The 23,187-nt window shown below is 42.8% G+C and overlaps 2 protein-coding genes across 3 annotated transcripts in view; both read left to right on the forward strand.

The window, feature by feature from the left end:
- Window positions 1-23,187, forward strand: part of IGBP1 (immunoglobulin binding protein 1) — a 105,710-nt gene that overhangs the window by 73,942 nt on the left and 8,581 nt on the right. The gene's annotated exons all lie outside the window — the stretch shown is intronic.
- Window positions 3,532-11,386, forward strand: AWAT1 (acyl-CoA wax alcohol acyltransferase 1). 2 transcript variants are annotated; one of them, XM_001490112.5, is made up of 7 exons: window positions 3,532-3,828; window positions 4,755-4,862; window positions 5,133-5,203; window positions 6,092-6,296; window positions 7,004-7,175; window positions 8,746-8,945; window positions 9,154-11,386. In XM_001490112.5, the coding sequence occupies exons 1-7, from the start codon at window positions 3,657-3,659 to the stop codon at window positions 9,306-9,308; spliced, it is 1,083 nt and encodes a 360-aa protein (XP_001490162.2). In that variant the 5' UTR covers window positions 3,532-3,656; the 3' UTR covers window positions 9,309-11,386. The 2 variants fall into 2 exon arrangements, with proteins under 2 accessions (XP_001490162.2, XP_070114830.1); XM_070258729.1 differs by having other exon boundaries at window positions 10,833-11,386.

The following is a 23,187-nucleotide window of genomic DNA, read 5'->3' on the forward strand; positions in this document are numbered from 1 at the left end:
GTCAGAGTTCACTTAAGCGGCAGAGCTGAGATACAGACTTAGGTGTCTTGGACTCAAGAGCCAAACTCTTCACAGTGACACTATATCTATGTCCATATTTGTATAGAAAAAGACAAGAAAAAGAAATACCAGGATGCTATCACTTAACAGTGGTGGTGAGATTATGAGTGATTTTTGTTCCCTTTATGCTTTCCTGAGTAGTCTGAAATTTTTGTGATTTACTTGGAGTATTTTTTGTTTCCTCCCTGAAGCCCTAGTACATAGTTGTATATCCTAGCTGTAGGTCATTCTAGTTCTTCTATGTAGGACATTGCCACAGCATGGCTTGATGAGTGGTCTGTAGATTCAAACCAGTGAATCCCGGGCTGCCAAAGCAGAGCCTGTGAACTTAACCACTTGGCCACACTGCTGGCCCCACATGGATTATTTTTATAATCAGGAAAAACAATAAATCAATTCCATTTTGAAAAAAGTAAACAAACCATTGTTTCCACCTTGTTGGCAGCAAACCTCTGGGGAGTAGGGGGAGTAACTTTATTACAAGGGTTCTGGAAATTCCTACAGGGCACAAGCATTGTCTACAATAAATAAATAATATGCTTCCACGTATGTTTTTTTCAAATTTCATGATGTACACCCATAATGCCTTAGTTTATTATATATTTCTCAATCAATAGATATTAAAAATACAACTATTATCATGTGGAAGTCTATGACATTTTAAACATTAAAATACTAAAGCAAGGGATGGGATCTGCTGCTAGAAGGGAAAACATGTGTACAGATCAACTCTCTGTAGCTTGGGTGTCTTCTCAACAACTTTCCTCCCTTTTTTCAGGGAGGCATGAGGAAATACAGGGGAACAACCGCAAATGCACACATTATTAAAAGTTAACCCAGGAGAAGTCCTGGAGAAGACAATTTGCAAGGGTGAGAGAAATTGGAGAGGGAGTTGAGGAAGGTCCAGAAAATTCTATTATGGAAAGATGGAATGCTAATCTCCCTCATATTGCCAGGGGCTAGTCCCCACCCTCACCAGAGGGATGTCAACACTTGAGTAGGGTGGAGATGCTGAAATACCTGAGTGCTAACATTTGTTCCAGGGCCAGCCCGGCGTCCAATCAGCAGGAGGATCTGGAATAGGGAGGGCCCTCCCAGTGTAGGGGAGGCAAAATAGAAGAACTTTGTCTTTTGCCAAACTGTCTCAAAGGTCAGCATCTGCCTTCCTTTCTCTCAGTCTTCTTCTCCCCCTTTGTATTGTATCCCTTGTCCTTTATTTCTGTATAGTCTCTTGTCCCCCACTCAAGTCCCCAGAACCATCCTGATCACAGACCTCAAACTAAGACACTCACTTACTGATCATTGATTCAGTACTAGGGCTTTCCAGGCATTAGGAGCAGAGGCACTGACAGATAAGATATGGTCCCTACCCCTTTAGAAGGATACAATCTTCAGGTGCAAAAAACAACCAAAAAACCCACAACTCAATTTGCTTACAATGCGCATAAAGTTAAAACAAGGTAAGAGGCAGGAATTAGAGAGAGGAATGAGGGCTTGCTTCCCCCTCTCACTTTGGTCTGTATTTGGGACTCGCCGAGGAACCAGGTTCCACACCCCCACCTCTGCTCCTGGGAGCGGGTACTGAGGCCTGGAAGACTGGCTTACTCCAAGGGAGAACAGTCCTCAACAGGTCAGTGGCATGGGGAAAAGAAGGAAGGTAGGAAGGGAGAGTGCTCGATATTAAAAAGAAATTAAGATCTTACCAAAGGCCTGAAACCTGAGTTTGATCTGGTCTTTGAATCCAGCTGCCAATCTGTGGGAAATACAGAGGAACCTGCTGAAGCACAAGGTAAGCACGGTCCAGGCTGTGGGAAATTCTCCAGGTCAAATGCCATGGGTTCTTCAACAGATAAATCATCAGGAAAAGAAAAGGATGGAGGGACAACCTGTACATTAAAATAGACTTAAACTCTTCAAAAGTGCCAAGATCATGAAAGACAAGGGAAGACCAAGAAACTGTCACAGATTGGAGGAGACTAAGGAGACATGATGATTAAATACAATGCGGGACCTGATGGAATCCTGAAACAGAAAATGGACATTAGTAGAAAAAACTGGTGAGATTCAAATAAAGTCTGGAGTTAAGTTAACAGTAATGGACCAGTATTGGTTTCTTACTGTGACAACTGTCCCATGGTTCTGTAAGATGTTAGCATGAGAGGAAGCTGGGAGAAGGATACGGGGAACTCTCCGTGCTATCTTTGCAACTCTCCTATACATTTAGAATTGTTCCAAAATAAAAAGTTTGAAAAAGAGAAAATTTAAGGGACATATCAATTTTTTAATGGGTAACACTAAACCATAGTCATTAGAGAAGTACTTTGGGAATGAATAGAAATGCGTAGAAATGCAAGGAAAAGATGTATCTAAGTGTCAGGATAATGGTTACTTTGGGAGGAAGAGGCGGGTTATGGATGGAATGGGGAACATGGAGAGGCTTCTCGGGTGGATGGAAAAGTTCTATTTCTTGACCTAATGGTGGTTCCAAGGTGTTTGTCTTATAATAATTCATCAAACCATACATTTTTTTTTAAAGATTTTATTTTTCCTTTTTCTCCCCAAAGCCCCCCGGTACATGGTTGTGTATTCTTAGTTGTGGGTCCTTCCAGTTGTGGCATGTGGGACGCTGCCTCAGCGTGGCCTGATGAGCAGTGCCATGCCCACGCTCAGGACCCAAACCAGCGAAACCCTGGGCCGCCGAAGCGGAGCATGCGAACTTAAACACTCGGCCACGGGGCCGGCCCCTCAAACCATACATTTGTTTTAGGTGGTTTTCTGTATCTGGGTTTTATTTTAAATGAAAAATTAAAGAGAGAGAGATAGACTTAAGAGACATAACATCCAACTACAATCAGTGGACCTTGTTTGGATCCTGATTCAAAATTAACCAACAATAAAAAGACGTTTGAATATGGACTGGAATTTAGATATTATTAGAGAATTATTGAATTTGTTAAGAGTCATAGTGGCATTAGTATTATGGAAGAAAAATCCATATTTCTGTAGATATATAGTAAAGTGTTTAGAGGTGAAATGACATGATGAGTTAGAATTGCTTTAAAATACTAACCCCCCAAAAAAACGAATGAGGAGAGAGATGAAATAAGTATGGCAAAATGTTAATAATTTGAGGATGAACACAAAACATGAACACAATGATGAAACTTTGTTGCTTTCTCTAGTTTTATGTGTGTTTGGAAATTTTTATAATAGAAAGTTAAAAGAAGGGGACAGTGCCAAACCACGCTGCCTCAAAGCAACAGTCTCAACAGACACCTAACCCCAGGTGCTCTCCATCCCACAAACCCCCAGAGCTCCTTTCCCACCAGCCATCTCCCTGAGGTCACAATCCCTGTAGTCTCAGAGCGGCTGGATCTCTGGGTCTCTAGAACTGGATGGCAGTCCTTCTTACCTTTCTCCATCCTGATGTCCTAATAATTCCAGGAAAGAGAGTCAAAGGGCAAATGGGCAGAGCCCAGGACTCAGACCTATGGGGCAGTCCTTGGTACTCCAGAGCCTGCCCCCTGCAGTGGGTGGGTGGTGGGTGTTGGGCAGGGCAAGGAAGGGAGAGGACAGGTGAAAAGCCTCATAATCATATGCGTTCACGATTGAGCGAAGCTTCCAGAGGCTGGTGTCATCTTTGGTTGGAACACTGTTCTGAGATCTTCACCTTCCTCAGGCTCCTGGGCACCATGCCTTATTTCAAGCAGCCTAAGCACTTCCAGACTCTAACAGTTGTGCAGTGGCCCTTGAGCTACATTGTCTTGTGTGAGTACCGATCCAAGAGTGCATGGCAAGAAGCCAGAGTCAGAGGCCAGGGCCAGACCTGGGGCAGTTTTTATGCTTATGGGAAGTCTCATCTCTGGCTTTTGATCATCTCAGATAGTAGCACAGAGTGAAGCCAAGGAGTCTCAAGTTTCAGGAGGACCCTGGGGAAGGAAGAGATAGAGCTCCAGGGGCCAGTGAGGACAGGCAGCGGGATGGAACAGTCATGATAGATTTGAGTAGATCTAGCTAATTTTGGTCACTTCCTAATCCCCACTATCTGGAGAGGGGAAGTGAGGCCCAGGGAATAGGTATGATACGTCTATGATCATAAGGAAGCATGGGGAGTGGGACAGAAGAAACATTAGCATTACAGACTTAGAGAAGTATAGCCTGTGTTTGAACCATGGAGTTTTCCATTCTGGGAGGAGGGTGGTGATAGACTTGGGGGAGACAGAGATAATGAAAGAAATGGCGAATGGGTAAGAGGACAAGAATGGTGGATGGGAAACAGTAGAGGGATGCAGATGCTGTGTGGGCGGGGTGTGGGGAAATATGGGTAGTATATGGGCAAGGGAGGGTGGGCTGGTGATTTAACAAGGGTTCAGGGATGATGGATAGGGAGGGAAAAGATGGTGGACAAATGGGAGCAGGGGGAAAAAGCTCCTGGCAGGCAAGGAGCAGGCATAGAGGGATGGTGAGCAGGCAGGGAGATAGGTGGACGGGGATGACAGGTAAGTGGAGAAATATGGTAGATGATAGAGGAAATGTTTGAAGGAGAAGTGGACATGGGTGATGGATGCGCAGGAGTTGGATTACGCAAAAGTCCAAGACCAGAAGCTTGGGTGGTTTGGAGGGCTCTTAATGGGGCTAGATACGGTCAAGTTCTGCTGGTAGCACAAATTTGGTCTGACCTGCTCCCTCATCAGTTTGGATCTTGCAGCCATTGTTCATTTACCTGCTGCTTACATCCCTGTGGCTGCTACCAGCCCTTTACTTTACCTGGCTTTTCCTGGACTGGAAGACCCCAGAACGAGGTAAGACTCATGGACCTAGAAAGAACAGGGCCTAAGAATGTTCCACCTTAACCTGTAACCAGGGAGTCCCACTCACTGTGGCACAGGCCTCTGAATCAGGTTCTGAGAGCCACAGGGGCTGAGCCAACTGGAACTGTCCTGGGGTCTCTTCCTTTTCCACCTCTCTAGTAGAGCCCTGGTCCCTCCATGCTGCTAGGGAAGCCCCGGGTGAGCGGCAGGGGTGGGGTTGGCACACACAGACACCATCTCCTGCTGATATTTCTGTTTCAGGTGGCAGGCGTTCGGCCTGGGTAAGGAACTGGTGTATTTGGACCCACTTCAGGGACTATTTCCCCATTACAGTAAGTGTCTCTTCCCCAGAGTCCCTCGTAGTTCCCAAAATATTGAGCACTTGTGCCAAAGGACTAGGGTTGTCCATAACGAGTATCCCGGAGAAGTCTTAGTGCAGGCTGGACATACTTCAGGACTCAGCATTGCCACTGGGCACTCACTGTTCTGCTAGGACACTTTGGACACCTTTGGCCTGACCTACCAGATGACGCAGGCAAAAACACGAATATAGTTCAGCGCAGTTTAAAAAACATTGATTGAAAGTCTACTCTGTACCATGTTTGGGGGACAGAGAAGTGAGTAGGATGTGACCTCTGCCATCAAGGAGCTCACATCTAATGGGGAGGACAGACGAGTACATATTTGTGGTTTGGTACAAGGTACACAAGTAGTTCAGATGAGGGGTAAGGAAAGGCTTCACAGACATGGTGATATCGAAGCAGGGTTTTTCAAAGTTCAATAAAAGTTACTTATGCAGACATTGGGAGGGGCATTGGGGGAGAAAGCACCAGGAAGAGGTTCAGAAATGTACTGCAATGTTGATCCTCTGAGCACTCTGGAGTAGACAAGAAACACTGCCCCTATTTTTAGAGCAGAGCTCACTGACCTTTCTCACATAACTGCAGTCGTAGAAGACGATACCATGCATAAAGTGCTCTAACAGAGTGGCTGAGACTACTTGCAACCACAGGCAAGAGGCCCAGCAGCTCTAGCTGCTCTAAACCCTGCCTGGTTTCCCAGAGGTTGAGGACCCTATCTCAGCCCCCTGAAACACACTTATGGCCTATCTGTTGAAAAGCTCCCCTTTAGAGAATGTCCTGATCCCTGAAGTGTCTTCCCCCTTGCCTCCCCACGTGATCTCATTTCACCACCTCTGGTGTTTCTCTCCATGGCTGCAGATGCTGAAGACTAAAGACCTGTCACCTAAGCACAACTACCTCATGGGTGTTCACCCCCATGGCATCTTGACCTTTGGCGCCTTCTGCAACTTCTGCACTGAGGCCACAGGCTTCTCGAAGATCTTTCCAGGCATCACTCCCCACTTGGCCACACTGTCCTGGTTCTTCAAGATCCCCCTTATTAGAGACTACATCATGGCCAAAGGTGCTTCTGACCATACTTCCTGGAGCTTCTGGCTCATTCCTCTGCTTGGAGATGCACCCTTTTAAGCCACATCCCCTACCTCTCAATCCCATCTCACCCTTTCTCCCCCACCCCCCATCATCATAGCATAGTGATTAGAAGCATATGTTCTGGAGCTAAATTGCCTGGGTTTGAGTCCTGGCTCTGCCACTTACTATGCAGTCATGGGCAAACTACTGAGCCTCTATTGGTCTCAGTTTCCTCATCCGTAAAGTAGTGCTGATGATAATAGTCCAATCTCAGATGTGATGTGATGAGTAAATGAGGTAATACAAGTGTTCAATATAGTGCCTTCCACAGAGTATGTGCTCAATAAATAAAAGCTGTTGCTGTTAATGGCAATAGAAGAAAAGAAAAGGGTAGAATTATTGTTGGGATTCAGAAAGTCCTCTGGTTACCCATCCCACTGAAAACCTTTCTATTGTTGTTTCAACCCAGTGCCTCCTGAGAAGTGGAGATATTGCCTCAAAGTGAAACGTGTTGTGTTTGCCCACAGCCTTCTCTTCTCCATACCCTTTGCCCCATCTCATTGACCCTCCTCCTAGGACCCATGGGAAAGAGGGAACACAAACAAGCCAGTGAGGAGTAGAGCAGAGGGTGTTCCCTCTCAGCCATTTTCTCCTCTCCTGATCATTTTGCTCCTCTCTCTGCTCCTTGATTCTCTCCAGGTGTGTGCTCTGTGAGTCAGTCAGCTATCGATCACCTGCTGAGCCACGGCACTGGCAACCTCGTGGGCATTGTAGTGGGAGGGGTGGGAGAGGCCCTGCAAAGTGTGCCCAACACCACCACCCTCATCCTCCAGAAGCGCAAGGGGTTTGTGCGCACAGCGCTCCAGCATGGGTAGGTGTTCCTCCCACGGCAGAGGGGGTGGCCTTCTTTAAGCAGCATGACCTGGTTGGCGATGCCAAGATGAATCAGACATGAATCTTGACCTCATAGAACTACCTAGTAAGTAGCAGAGATGACCTTAGGATTTCCAAAAAGGTTTAGGTTAGCCACTCCTTCTGAGCTAGCTGAACAAGTTCCCAGGAGGCCAAACCAGAAACCCAGATTCTTCATTATCGGGGGGGGGGGGGGGGTTCCTGATTCATTATCAGCCAGGGCTCCCTTAGTATATAGATGACTCTCACATTATCTCTATCAACATTGATATCTACATCTGTCTGTTAATGGTAAGTTCAAGAGGGAGTACAGTATGGTGAGTATGCACGTAGGCTCTGGAGTCAGGGGCCTGATTTAAAATCCTGGCCCCATGACTTACCGTGCACTCTGGGACAGGTTACTCAACCGTTCTGAGCCTTGGTGTTTGCATCTTCATAATGTGGCTACTAATAATGGTACCTACTTCGTAGGATTATTGTGGGGTTTAAATGAATTCATTCACATGTAACACCTACCAAGTGCCTGGCACACAGTAAGCAATGGATAAATGTTAGTCACTCTGACTTAGGGATAAACAGTGGGGGCAAAGAGCAGGAGCCCAAGGGTGGAGCTGTGGGGTGTCCCATCAGGTTAGTAGGCTAGCTCACTGGATACAGGGACAATTGTCCTATTGCAGACTCAGAGAAGAGGGAACTATTTCTTCTAAGGACCTTGTCTGAATGGCTTGTTCATCAGTTTGGAGCATAATGTAGGAGAGAGTTCCGGGCTGTGAGGAAGAAGTCCTGGGTTCTAGTCCAGGTCCTGCCACTCACTGACTGCTTGAGTGACCTTCCCCCTTGAGAACCTGGGCTTCTGGATCTGTAAGATAAAGAAAATAACCCCCTACTGTGTCTTCCACTGTCTCTGTTGTGAGGAACCAGTAAGGTAACATATGTCAGAATTCTGAGATCATTATTAGTAACTCACAAAGAGTTGAATGAGAGAGACTGTGTTCTCTTTACTCTTCTCTCACAGGAAGACTTAAGGAGCCTGTTTCTCTCCCTAGGGCACTGTCAGGGTGAATTCCCACGGCCTGTGGGAGGGAAACAACCTTTCTCTGCTCTAATTCCAAGACTCAAGGACAGAATTACCTTATACATAGTCCCTGTGGGTGAGGGACATGTCATATATACACATCTGGGCAGAATCATCGTCATCGTCTCTGTGCTTCCTGCTAGTAGAAACAGAGTCAGATGTTCCCCTCCTTGACACCTCCTGGAAGCTTTTCTTTACATGATGTAGGTCTCGGGAGATCTCTGCCCAAACTCCTTTTCCTTTTCTGCACCCCCATATCTTGCCCTTGTGATCCTGGACTAGAGATAGCCTTGAAAATTTCAGGACAAAAAACACTCAATATGGGAGCCCTATTTAGTGCAAGAAAAAATGCTTTATGTCACGGGGATTTTATAATAGATGGGAGCCTGGCCATGAGCAAATGTTCTTCTTACCCTAGCCTGTGTTTGGGAAATAAATCGGGGTTTTCCTACAGGGCTCATCTGGTTCCCACCTTCAGTTTTGGAGAAACCGAGATCTTTGATCAGGTGCTGTTCCATAAAGACAGCAGGATGCATAAGTTCCAGAACTGCTTCCGCCGTATCTTTGGTTTCTATTTTTGCATGATCTATGGTCGAGGCTTCCGCCAAGGCTCCACTGGGATCCTGCCATACCCATTGCCTATCATCACTGTAGGTGAGTGCTGCTCTCAGCCCCAAGGCCACCTAAGCTCTTTTTCAACCTCAACCTCCCCTCCCCCACCAAAGAAGAGGGTCTCAGAGGAGGAAAAGCTGGGAGCTGCTAACATGGGATGCGAGAGGATTTGGCCCAGGGAAGGAGAAGAAGGTTAAAGAAAGAGAAGAGTCTAATACTTGCCTTTCCCTTTTCCCACCTCTCTTGGCAGTTGGGGAGCCTCTGCCAGTGCCCAAAATTGAAAATCCAAGCCAGGAGATGGTGGACAAATACCATGCACTCTATGTGGATGCCCTGCACAAACTGTTTGAGCAGCATAAAACTCAGCACGGCTACTCAGAGACCCAAAAGCTGCTTTTCCTGTGACTGAAGTGGCTGCATGCCCAAGAGCACATGCCTTTACTGCGAACCAAAAAGGGGGAGAAGGGGGATTGAGGGAGGGCTAGGTATGTCAGGGGAGGGCATTAGGAATTGCTTCCTTGCTACAGAGCCCTTGCAGTTGCTGGCCCCGAGGAGCTTCACCCAGTCATTCCTCAGATGGGGCATTCTCAGTCCTCTCAAGCCCAGCCAATTGCATGCTCCCTGCCCCACCCAGGTCCTGAAAGACTCCAATGATAGCCAGGCAGCCTGAGCAGCCCCCTCTCTGGTTGTTGTCTTAATGCATTTTTAAATTGAGATATATTTTGCATACCATAAATTTAGCACATTTAAAGTGTAAAATTCAGTTGTATTTAGTATATTGCACAACCACGACCATTATCTAACTTTAGAACATTTTTCAGCACCCCTCGAAAGAAACCCAGTACACGTTAGCAGTCACTCCCCATTCCCCCATCTCCCCCAACCCCTCCACGTTGTAGCATGTATCAGTACTTCATTCTTTTTCTGGATGAATAATATTTCATTGTATGTATGCACCACATTCTTTATCCATCCACCAGTTGATGGATTTCTGGGTGGTTTTCACTTTTTGGCTATTGTGAATAATCCTGCTATAAACATTCATGTGCAAGTTTTTGTGTGGTAGTCTGCTGTCTCCAAATATAAAGGCTTACCTTATGTCTACACCACTAAGCTAGCGAGCATGCTTTTCAGAAAGATCAAAGACATTTTACTCAGGATTACTTTTAAGTTGGCAGAGGCTTTTCACATAGGTCACTTGGTCCTCACAATGGTCCTCTAACACCATAATCCCAAGGTATTTGCAACCACCCTGAGTCTACTGTGGGGAAGGTACTTTATATTTTAAATCCTGACTAAGTTCTGTTTTAAAGTTTTTCTTAAAGCTGTATTCTGAGAATTTTAAAAGAGTAAATAAAAACACAGGTGTCTCTTCCTTCACAAGGAAACCAACAAAAGACACACTTAAAAGCATAGCAAGGGACCAAAAGTTAAAAGACCATTTAGAAACTCATACAACTCAATAGCAAAAACCAAATAATCTGATTTTAAAATGGGCAGAGGACCTAAATAGACATTTTTCCAAAGAAGACGTCCAGACGTCAAACAGGTACATGAAAAGATCCTCTTCGTCACTAATCATCAGGGAAATGCAAATCAAAATCACAATGAGATATCACCTCACACCTGTTACAATGGCTGTTATCAAAAAGACAGCAGGTAACAAGTGTTGGCAAGGATGTGGAGGAAAGGGAACCCTTGTGCACTGCTGATAGGAATGTAAGTTGGTGCAGCCACAATAGAAAACAGTATGGAGGTTCCTCAAAAAATTAAAAATAGAACTACCATATGATCCAGCAATCCCATGTCTGGGCGCATATGTGAAGGAAATGAAATCAGTATCTCAAAGAGTTATCTGCACTCCCATGTTCATTGCAGCATTATTCACAATAGTCAAGACATAGAAACAACCTATGTGTCCATTGACAGGTGAATGGAAGAAGATGTGATACAATGGAATATTATTCAGCCATAAAAAAGAAGGAAACCCTGCCATTTGCAGCAACATGGATGGACCTTGACAGCATTATTCTAAGTGAAATAAGTCAGAAGAAAGACAAAAGCTGTATGATCTCACTTATCTGTGGAATCTAAGAAAAAGGCCAAACTCATAAAAACAGAGTATAGAATGGTGGTTGCCAGGGGCTGGCAAGTGGGGGAAATGGGGAGATGTTGGTCAAAGGGTACAAACTTCCAGTTATAAGATGAATAACTTCTGGGGATCTAAGGTACAGCATGGTTATTACGGTTTAGTATAATGTATCATATATTTGAAAATGGCTGAGAGGATAGATCTCAATGTTCTCACCACAAAAAACAAAAATTGTAATTATGTGACATGAGGGATGTGTTAACTAACCTTATTGTGGTAATCGTTTTGCAATATATATGTTTATCAAATCATCATGTCATAGACCTTAAACTTACACAATGTTATATATCAATGATATCTCAATAAAGCTGGGAAAAAATCGGGAACAAAAGGCCATTTAGACTAGCTTTTTTTCCTTTTCTTAGCCCTTAAATGTTGGGTTTTGGTGGGGTCCCACCCTCTTCTCTCACTTTACACTGTTTCCGGTCTCAAATATCTATTTCTAAACCAGATTTCCCTCATCAGGAATTTCCCTCAAAACCGGTATATCCAGCTCACCAATCTCTAACATGTACTTTAACCTCAACATACCCAATACCAGGTGAATCATCTTCCCCCTAGTTAGTTCTCTGCTTAAAATCCTTTATCGTTCCTATAATGCTTCTACCAGCATATCCTAAATCATGTTCTCAGTACCACCAATGTTCCTCAGATGTTGATAAATATTGCACAGAAAAAAATGGTTCTGTGGTTAAATAACTACGGGAGATGCTTAATTGAATAAAGTTAGATAGATGTATTTAATGAAATATTTTCAAAGTCTTTACTACACTGATGAGCACTGGTGACTCTCTAAGAGGGACTGTTTAGTGTTTCCCAAACTTATCTGACAACAGAACCCTTGTTTACATAACACCTATTACTTTCTCATGGAATATCTGGAGTGCCTCTAAATACAGTCTTGTAAATGCTGGTCTCCAGGACAAAATTTAAACTCCTTAGCATGGCAGAGAAGGCTGCTGGTAATATCATGAAGGTGGCTGATTTGATTTGGGGGCCTATCAGATTGGGAGAAGCCTTGGTAGGAGTCATTGGGGCCCACTGGGTGGGTCAAAACCTCACAGGGGGTGATCAGAAGGTAATTGAGTAAAAGGGGAATTGGATTTGAATAGTGCCCACCTGTCCTGGTTGTCCAGGAAGGGGCAACAAGAGCAGCATTTTTCCAGAAGAGTCTCAAGGGCACACATGGGAATGAGGCTACACCTGGAAGAGTGAAAGCAGAAGTGGATTGCAGTTTCAGCCTTTGCCTTCCCGTTAGCATTGGCCACTTGATCCTCCTCAAAAATTTATTCCCCTTGTATCTTTTCTTCTCACCATCACTTTCTACCCCACAATGCAATCTCTTGCCCTCCCTCTTTCTCCTCCTCCCCTCTAAGTATTTTTGAGACACTCTAATACTCTAAGCTTTTGCTCCACACTCTGGATGTCACAGTGACTTCGTACGTGGTGGTCATCAAGGGAACTAATCAGTAGGACTTAATCGCAGAATGTGAGAACAGGAAGGAATATTTCCAAAGAGTGGCCAGGATGGTGACCCCAGTGGACCAAATGGCCAGGGATCTGTCTGAGGTAATCATGGAGACAAAAAGTGAGCAGAGTCCTTCAGTGATATCCAGAGGGCTGCCCTGCAGAGGGAAGAGCTGTACTCTGTCAAAGATTTTTGGACCCAGGCTATCAGTCAGGGAGTTTAACACCTCTCCATACACATAATAGTTGATTAGTCCAACATGAAGGCCAAAAAAGGCCGTTCGCAGTCTGGCCCCTCTTAACCTCCAGTCACTCCCTATCATGATCTAAATAAAGCAGTACATTGGCCTACTTCATGTTTTCTGAACATGTTCACATTTCTTTGACTTTGTACATGTTCTCTCTACATGGTAAAGCCTATTCATCTTTTAAGCCCGCATCAAATATCACGTTCTCAGTGAAGCCTTCACCAGGAAGAATTAATAACCCCTTCCTCCATTCTTCCATAGCCTTTTGATGACTCTACTGTGGTGCTTAACACATTATATTCCAGCATAATTATTTGCTTCTAGGTGAGTCTTTCCTACTCGTTTGAGAGCTTCTTGAGAACAGAAACTGTTTCTTACTTGTCACAACATTCCCAATGTCTAAAGCAGTGCCTGGCATGTGATAGCCACCGAATATATATTTCCCAGAAGGAAAGAAGGGGTTTCATAGGTGATTTCATAAAAGAAAGGCACCAAAGAGATAGATAAAGTCAGGGCATTTAGGTCCAAAGTATGATATACAATGAAAGTATAATAAGCTAAATAAGATAGCATAAAACCACATAACAGAAAAACTGAAAAAAGAAGTTCAAGGAAAAAATTAAACATAGAGTAGAACTTTGGGATTTACGGGTTTAATATAGCTTCAATAATCTGCAAGTGTGCTTCACTGCATTGAAGCTTCACGAGCACAGGGGCTACAAGTGTGTAGCTCAGCTCTCTATCCTCACCCCTTAGCCCAGCGCCTGCTTCATTGTGGGTGCTTGAGAAATTATTGTTGAAGGTCCATGACATGGGGGCAATTTCTAATTCTGCCAAAACAAGTGATTTAGCTAGTGAATGAACTGAACCATATCAAAATGTAAACTTAGTTTTGTCACTCTCTACTCGTGGTTGACCCTACTAAGGATGTGAAAGGAAAACTTGAAATTTTCAGTTATACCTTTACTGCACTTACGGATGAAAATCAAACAGTCTCAGGATGCATGGCTTGGGATGTATTCCTCACATATCAAAGGTTTGCTGTATAATGTGATTGGAGTGTCAACACTCTGCTATCAGGATATGGCAAAGCAAGTAAACAAAAAGCTGATTTTAAAAATATGGAGCTGAATAAAACAATATATAATGTAAACTAGGCTGTCAAGTGATAAGAACCTAGTAAGCAGGACAAGGAATTACACTTTCTTCTCAAGTGCACATAAATCATTCACAACTATTGTTCATGTATTTGAATTCAAAACTTCTTTTTTAAATTCAATTTATTTAAACAAAAACAAAAACGGTTCATCCATTTCTCCCACTCCCACCCCCAGCCTCTGGTAACCAACAATCTGTTCTCTGTATCTATGAGCTTGCTTTATTTATTTATATATGTTTTTAGATTCCACACATAAGAGAGATTATATGGTATTTGTCTTTCTCTGTCTGATATTTCACTTAGCATAAGGTCACAAATGGCAAGATTTCATTTCTTTTATGGCTGAATAATATTTCATTGTATATATGAACCACAGTTTCATTCATCTATCAATGGACACATAGGTTGTTTACATATCTTGGCTATTGTAAATAATGCTGCAGTGAGCATGGGGGTGCATGTATCCTTTTGAGTTAGTGTTTTGGTTTTCTGCGGATAAATACCCAGAAGTGGAATTGCTGGTTATATGGTAGTTCTCTTTTTAATTTTTTTTTTCTTTTTGAGGAAGATTAGCCCTAAGCTAACTGCTGCCAATCCTCCTCTTTTTGCTGAGGAAGCCTGGCCCTGAGCTAACATCCATGCCCATCTTCCTCTGCTTTGTATGTGGGACGCCTACCACAGCATGGCTTGCCAAGCAGTGCCATGTCCGCACGCGGGAACCGAACCGGCAAACCCCGGGCTGCCGAAGCGGAACGCGTGCACTTACCGCTGTGCCACCGGGCCGGCCCCTCTTTTTAATGTTTTTGAAGGACTTCCATACTGTTTTCATAGTGGCTGCACCAATTTACATTCCCATCAACAGTGCACAAGTGTTCCCTTTTCCTCATATCCTTGCCAACGCTTGTTATTTCCTGTCTTTTTAATAATAGTCATTCTGATGGGTATGAGGTGATATCTCATTGTGGTTTTGATTTGCATTTCCCTAGTAATTAGTGATGTTGAACATGTTTTCTTGTGCCTGTTGGCCATCTGTATGTTTTCTTTGGAAAAATGTCTGTTCAGATTGTCCATTTTTAATTGGATTGTTTGGGTTTTTGTTTTTTTTTTTTGCTATTGAGGTGTGTGAGTTCTTTATATGTTTTGTAACCTCTTATCAGATATATAATTTGCAAATATTTTCTCGCATTCAGTAGGTTGCCTTTTCGTTTTGTTGATGGTTTTGAAGCCGGGTACCTGAGGGTTACTGTAGATATTCAATAAGAACATGATTGCCTTTTTTTTTTTTGAGGAAGATTAGCCCTGAGCTAACATCTGCCACAAATCCTCCTCTTTTTGCTGAGGAAGACTGGCCCTGAACTAACATCCACACCCATCTTCCTCTACTTTATATGTGGGATGCCTGCCACAGCATAGCTTGACAAGTGGTATGTAGGTCTGCGCCCAGGATCCAAACTGGCGAACCCCGGGCTGCTGAAGCGGAATGTGTGAACTTAACCACTGCACCACTTGTCTGGCTCCGATTGCCTTCTGACTTTGTTCCCAACAAAGACATAGATGAATCTTGTCAATCTCCTGTTTCCTTGTTTAACCTGAGGAATGACTAGGGTCTTGAGGCTTTGTGAGTTTGTTTTGTAGAATAAAGAGAATGCCTTCGGGGAGGTTGCGATCATTGGATGGCTGGCCCCCAGCAGCCTTTGCAGATTGCCCATGGACTTATCAGGAGTGACTCCTTTGTTTCCCCAAAACTCCTCCTGCCAATCCCCTTAGCTCTATAAAACACCCCTGCTTTTTGCTCTGGTGAAGGTGGATTTGAGCAAACCCATGCTCCTACCTTCTCATCTTGGCCAACACAAATGGGGCCCTTCTCCATCTCCAAGTGACACTGGCCATGATATCAGTTCCCCTACATTAAACCCAGCATATACAGGGTTAAAACCAAAAGCACTTTCCCTGCTTACTCCTTGGCTTCCTGGCACCAGAATCCACCATCCCCCACAGAGGCAGACAATCAAGGACAGCCACTTGGACTCCATTTCATCTCCTCCCCTTCTCTGCAAGCAGCCTCCCAAGGCAGAACACTGGCTGGTGGGAAAGCTCCAACCAGCAAGCCCACAGGCTCCCCAACCCCACCCCACAAGCAGACACATTCTTTGCAACCTTTAAACCCCTCGCCTCCCATCTTTCTGGTAGACAAGAAGAGACTAATTTGAGGGCTCATTCTCATCTCCTGGCTGATGTCACCCAAAATAAAAACGCTTTCCTTGCCATGGCCTAGCGTTCCAGTTTTTATTTGACCCCTCTTGTGTGGCAGGTAAAGAACCTATGTTTGTAGCTGGTAACACAAGCACTGATGTCTCAGTGTTTGGCTTGCTGCACACTGGGCACGCAAATTTGAGATTAAGTGATTCAGTATCAGTTTCCTTTGCTGTGCAGAAGCTTTTCAGTTTGATGTAGTCCCACTTGTTTATTTGGCTTTTATTGCTTTTGCTTTTTGTGTCAGATTCAAAAAATCATTGCCAAGACCTATGTCAAGGAGCCGTGTGTGTTTTCTTCCAGGAGTTTTATAGTTTCAGGTCTTACATTCAAGTCTTTAATCCTTTTTGAGTTAATTTTTGTGTGTGGTGTAAGATAGTGGCCCAGTTTTATTCTTTTGCCTGTGGCTGTCCAATTTTCCCAGCACCATTTATTGAAGAGACTGTCCTTTCCCTATTGCATATTCTTGGCTCCTTCATCATAAATTAATTGACTACATATGCATGGATTTATTTCTGGGCTTTCTATTAGGTTCCATTGATCTATGTGTCTGTTTTTATGCAAATACCATACTGTTTTGATTACTATAGCTTTGTAATATAGTTTGAAATCAGGGTGTGTGATGCTTCCAGCTTTGTTCTTCTTTCTCAAGATTGCTTTGGCTGTTTGGGGTCTTTTATGGCTCCACACAAATTTTAGGATTGTTTGTTGTAGTTCTGTGAAAAATGTCATTGGTATTTTGATGGGGAGCATTGACTATGTATATCACTTTGGGCAGTAAGGACATTTTAACAATATTAATTCTTCCAATCCATGAACACAATTCTGTGTTCTTTCCATTTATTTGTGTCTTCTTCAATTTCTCTCTTTAATGTCTTGTAGTTTTCAATATACAGGTCATTCACCTCCTTGGTTAAATTTATTCCTAGATATTTAATTTCTCTTTATGATAATTCACTATTAGTGTGTAGAAATACAACAGAATTTTGTGTCTTGATTTTGTATCCTGCAACTTTACTGAATTAGTTTATTAGTTCTAAAAGTTTTTTGATGGAGTCTTTAGGGTTTTCTATATATAATATCATGTCATCTGCAAATAGTGACAGTTTTATTTCTTCCTTTTCAATTTGGACACCTTTTATTTATTTTTTCTTGTTTGCTTGCTCTGGCTAGGACTTCCAATTCTATTTTGAATAAAAGTGGTGAGAGTGAGCATCCTTGTTTTGTTCTTGGTCTCAGAGGAAAAGCTTTCACTTTCTCTAAGAATCAACAACAAATTGCTTTTGAATCGATTGTTGACTGTTCTGTTTTTCTGTTATCTTCTCACCTAGAAGGCTGGTCCTTACCTACTCTGGGGCTATAACTTTCTTGATAACTTAGGGCCTTGATAGGTCTTCCTGGATACCTCAGACATTCACTCATTCATTCACTTCATTCAGCAATATTTATTGATCACCTATTACATGCTAGGTGCTGGAGGAAAATAAGTCAGACACCTACCCTGCCCTTAAGAAGCTCAGTCTACTGGATAAATATTCAAACACAGTTGACAGTTATTAATATTGACTTACTATGTAGCAAGCATTCTCACATGCATACTATATAAAGCTATGCACGTGAAAGAGAAGTGATGATGTCAGGCTACAATAGTAGGTACACGATGAGTACAAGACAACTGGAGGAATTTAAATTGTTGAATTTAAGATTCATTAGGGGGCCGGCCCGGTGGTGCTGTGGTTAAGTTTGCATGTTCTGCTTCGGCTGCCCAGGGTTCGCCAGTTTGGATCCCGGGTGTGGACCTAGCACCGCTTGTCAAGCTATGCTGTGGCAGGTGTCCCACGTATCAAGTAGAGGAAGATGGGCATGAATGTTAGCTCAGGGCCAGCCTTCCTCAGCAAAAAGAGGAGGATTTGTGGCAGATGTTAGCTCAGGACTAATCTTCCTCAAAGAAAAGAAAAATATTCATTAGATTCTTGGTTTTCCAGAAAGTTACTTAAGTCCATAATAAATATGACAAAAAATTATATACTGTTAATCTTGCTTTCATGACTCTGGACTCTTTCAGAAAGGAATTTAATGTGTTATAAAAGGTTACTGTGGGAAAACCAGTTTTTAAATCAGAAGTAAACCAAGCAGTATGTAACAGACTCTGCTAGTATCCTACCTAATACCTATTATCCCAGTCTTCCTTACTCAGAGAACCCCAACTTGGTTTGGGGCAGCAATAAACCCAATTTCCCATACACATAGCTCAGGGTGGCCACATGACCTAGCTCTGGCCGATAAGATTAAAGCAAAAGTCTACTGGGTGGTGTTTCTAGAAGGGCTTTTGTTTTCCTAATAAAGAAAACAATTTAGCTTACCATCCTTTAGCTTTTTGTCTTATACTCTTACCCCTTTCTTCCTGCATAGAACACAGACAAGGTGCTCAGAAGTTGAGCAGCCATTTTACAACCATAAGGATGAAGAAAACCCACTAAAAAGATGGTGAAGCAGGAAGCTAGAAGGATTTTTCTTGAGCAGCTGCACCCACCCTTGTACTGCCTACCTTGGAATTTTTTTGTTAGGGAAAAAACCCATTTCGTTGAGCCACGACAATAGGGTTTCTGTTACATGCAGTCAAATGCAGTCCTAACGAAGCTGGGTATCTGAGGGTTACTGTAGATATTCAATAAGAACACGATTGCCTTTTGACCTTGTTCCCAACACAGGCATAGATGAATCTTGCCAATTTGCTGTTTTCTTATTTAACTTGAGGGGTGACTCAGGGGTCTTGAGGATTTGTGAGTTTGTTTTGTAGAAGAAAGAGAATGCCTTATGGGAGATTGCAATCACCAGATGGCTGGCCCCCAGCTGCTGTTGACGCCCAGAAGTAAGATTGTCCAGGGACTTACAAGGAGTGACCCCTTTGTTTCTCCGAAGTTCCTCCTGCCAAACCCCTTAGCTCTATAAAACCTCTCATTTTCTGCTCTTATTAAGGCAGATTTGAGAAAACCCATGCTGCCACCTTCTAGTTTTGGCCAATTCCAATAAAACTTTCTCCTTCTCCAAGCACTAATGTCTCAGTGATTGGCTTACTGCACATCAGGCACATGAATTTGAGATTAAGAGGTTCATTATCACAACTGATAAACTGTACCTCGAAAGGGAAACGTTTGCAAGAAAAATATTTTACTTTTTATTAGGAGAAAGAGAAAAAGTCTTTCTTCTGATTTGAAAAGCAATGATATTGTCTGCAAAAAGAAAGGTACTTTTCTTTTCTTGGTCTGTACTTGCCCATGGTGGAGAGCGAAAAATCTAGGAAAGAAGGAGACATAAGCTAACTCCTGCCCTCTGATCAAGTGGAACCAAGATATAGATTTCTCTTGGGGGCTGGCCGCATGGCCTAGTGGTTAAGTTCGGTGTGCTCTGCTTCAGCAGCCCAGGTTTGCAGGTTCAAATCCCAGGTGTGGATGTACACCACTCATCAGCCATGCTGTGGTGGTGACCCACATATAAAATACAGGAATATTGGCACAGATTTTAGATCAGGGCTAATCTTCCTCAAGCAAAAATAAAGAAGAAGATTGGCAACAGATGTTGCCAGGGCTAATCTTCCCAGGAAAAAAGAGAGAGAGAGAGAGATTTCTCTTATTAGGGTAGTGTCTCTTAAAATGTGTCTTGGCATAGTAGGTTCTTGAGATGCACCTCAGGAAAAAAGAAAGAAAGAAAGAAAAGTTTCCTTAGTCAATAAGTTTGATAGATATTGCATACAGAACCTTTTCCTCTTAGAAAATCACAGTGGGCATTACAATGTTAAAGGCTCTGGGTAAATCTCGTAGCAAAGAAATCTGCTTAGCGTCATTTAGCCCAATCCCTCAAAAACTTGGTAACACCTATTACTAAACTAGAAGATGCACTTTGGGAAACTGCATTAGAGAAATGAATAAAGACAAAACCTTGTAAAATCAAACTGGCTTAAATCCTCAAAAAACCCAGAGCAATGGCTACCCTCTAGAAAGGAATCCAGCAAGACTCAGTTTGGGTAAAAAGACATATTTTATTCACTTTGGAGGTAAAGGGAATGAGGCTTACAATGAACAGTAAGTGAAATACCAGTGAGAAGTACACAGATTGAGCAGGTGCCAGCAGCATGATGTCCCCTGAGAGGGCATTAGTTGATTTTTATCTTGAGTTTTCCAAGTACATCTGGTTTCTCCTTCCCATCAGTAGATCTAAGAGCACTACTAGGGCCTCAAACCATAGTACACAATGTACAGTAATAATCCCAGGAAGGATTTCATCTTCCTCTTTCTCTTGGACAGTTGCCACATTTAATAATTTACACTTTGACTCAAGGAGGGATGATTTTTCTTCTTCCCACTTGTGACCTAAATACATAAGTTCTGGCAATCAAACACATACCAAGGTGCCCTCACAGACAGCCTCATTCTTTGGTTGTACTCAAGTATTTTTGCACTTCTTTTGGTGACAAGCCATCTCTCAGCTCAAACGGGAAATAACAGCCCTATAGGTTATGTATGGCAAGTCACCCATTCAATGAGTTATTCTGAAATCTTTGGAAAGAGGTAGCGGCATCTAAGAACTCGAAGGGAAGGAAGAATATAAATGAATGTAAACAGTTCTTGATTACAAAAGCTATTTGAGATTAGCCTCTTTAGTTCACTCATTGGCTAATATCTTTTGTATGCATAGATCCAGGCTGGCAGGGAATCAAGTATTTTTATTATCTATCTGAGTGTCTTGTCCTCCTTGAATTCCCTTAGGCATTTGACACTGTTGCTTACTTTCTTAATTTTTCTTCTTTTCTTTCATTCAAAGGTTTTTTTTTAATTAAGTTTTATAAGTCCTTCTTTTTGAAATTCTCTTCTCCCTTGATGCAATGCCAGAGTCCCAATTTGTTTCTTCCCAGTCCATCACTATGGTCATCTCTCAGTGATCAGTTCTTAGACTTCTGCTTCTCACATTCAAGGGTTCATTCTTTGTCATGATCTTAACTATCACTTCTAAGCAGCACCAAATCCAAATCTGGAATTCTGGCTCCTCATCCAGCTACACTAAAGTTGAGAACTGTTGAAAAGAGGTTCCCACCCATGGGAACTATACATGATATTTCTTCATCCATTACTTCTGTACTTCTCAACAGCCCTGCCAAACAGGTATCACCATTCCCAATTTACCAATGAGGAAACTGAAGCTCAGAGAGATTAAGTAACTTGTCTGAGATCATGCAGCTATTGAGTAGCAGATCAAAGATTCAAAGCCACGTCTGGTTATCTGACTAAAATTGCTTGTTCTTTCTACTACTCCTTATCACTTCCTTCACCAAAATGCTGGCTTTCATCACATCAATGAAGAAAAACAGAGTCATAGGTAAAACATTTAGCCTAACCAGTTGGGGGCTATGGGATGAAGTAGTAGGAAATGTGGGGGAAGTGAAAGTTCAGATGTACCACCTTCTCCTCCTCTCCACATCCAGGTTAGACTTACAAGTAGGCCAAGTAGTGAGTAGCTAGTGTATTGAGATGTGAGAGATGCTGGACAGGCCTACTTTCCTTCAAAACATCTTTCTAATACCCTCCCTACCTCTACTACTCTTAAAGTGCCCCCTAGATCTTTAGGTTCGTTAAGGTTCCTGCGGCCTCTTAACATGGAAATATACTCAGGAGAAGAAACATTAAACTGAATTACTGACATATAATCATTCAGCAAATATTTACTAAGCACCATTTATTAAGCAAATGGGATGATATAATAACAACCATTTATATTTGCTTAGCTCTCTAGATTTTCAGAGCCTTACCATGATCTGAAGTACTTAAAGCTGAGGTTATGATCCTCATTTTACAGATGATGAAATTGTGGCTGAGAGAGTCTGACTGACTCACCCAAGTGACACACCTGAGTCCCACTTTCATAACCAGGGCTCAAACTTGGGTTTTCTGATTTTCAGTCCTATGCTCTTTCATGATCACAGTAACTCACGGGGTTTACAGGTGGGAACTCAAAACAAACATATATAAAGAGTCAAATAACAATTCCAGATAATAGTATAAGTAATATCAAAAGACAAAAAAGATAGCACAACTAGAAGGACCTACAACTAGAATATACAACTATGTACTGGGGGGCTTTGGGGAGAAAGAAAAAAAAAGGAAGAAGATTGGCAACAGATGTTAGCTCAGGTGCCAATCTTTAAAAAAAAAAAAGACAAGGAAGTGTCAAATGACTAACATGGACAATAATTATTGCAGATGACCAGGAAGGTCACTGTGGGTAAGAGTTAGCAGGATTTCAACTTGTGTTGAAGATGCTAAGGAACCATGAAAGAGTTTTGAGTAAGACAATGAAACTGTGAAAGCAGTCCTTGGGCTGCTCAATCTGGCAATATACATTGTACAGGACGCATTCAGGTGAGGAGAGACTGGAGGTAAGGAAGACCAGTTAGGAGGCTGTGACAGTCAGTCGAGGATCAGGTGACAAGAGTTTGTATTAGAATGGTAGCACTGGGACCATAAGGGAAGGTCAATTGTAATTGATATGATGAAAAAAGAAATGGTTAGAATCTCCTGAAATAGGGAGGGAGAAGAGTTGAATTTGCCTGAGAGTTTTGAAGCTTAGGTGACTTGAGGAAAGAAGACGCCATGAACAGAAATGAGCAAGACAGGTAGGGAAACCGGTTCAGGGAGGTTAGTTTTTGACATCTTGGGTTGAAAGTAACAATGGAAGATCCAAGTGAAACTGTTCAGTGGGCAATTAAAGATATCAAGGTGGAACCTGGGAGAAGGTCAGGCCTAGAGCTGAGTTGACATGGTGTAGTGGAAGGAGATCTGGGAGCCAGGGGACCTGAGGTCTATTCTCTGCTCTGCTACTAACTTACTAAGTCATGGGTAAGTCATCTCTGGGCCTGTTTCCTCCTCTGTAAAGTGAGAGTGTGCCCAGGCCCCAGAAGATTCCTAAGATAACAAGTACTCTCAAGGACTATGAGTCAAGTGAATTGTATTC

The sequence above is a fragment of the Equus caballus genome, chromosome X (genome assembly GCF_041296265.1).
Source record: "Equus caballus isolate H_3958 breed thoroughbred chromosome X, TB-T2T, whole genome shotgun sequence".
NCBI classification, from domain to species: domain Eukaryota; kingdom Metazoa; phylum Chordata; class Mammalia; order Perissodactyla; family Equidae; genus Equus; species Equus caballus.

What these genes read in the sequence shown, in the direction of transcription:
- AWAT1 (XM_001490112.5), top strand. Translation starts at nt 3,657, where the DNA reads ATGCGTTCACGATTGAGCGAAGCTTCCAGAGGCTGGTGTCATCTTTGG. An exon ending in CTTGAGCTACATTGTCTTGT is followed by an intron (nt 3,829 to 4,754) that starts GTGAGTACCGAT and finishes CTCCCTCATCAG; the next exon opens with TTTGGATCTTGCAGCCATTG. An exon ending in CTGGAAGACCCCAGAACGAG is followed by an intron (nt 4,863 to 5,132) that starts GTAAGACTCATG and finishes TTTCTGTTTCAG; the next exon opens with GTGGCAGGCGTTCGGCCTGG.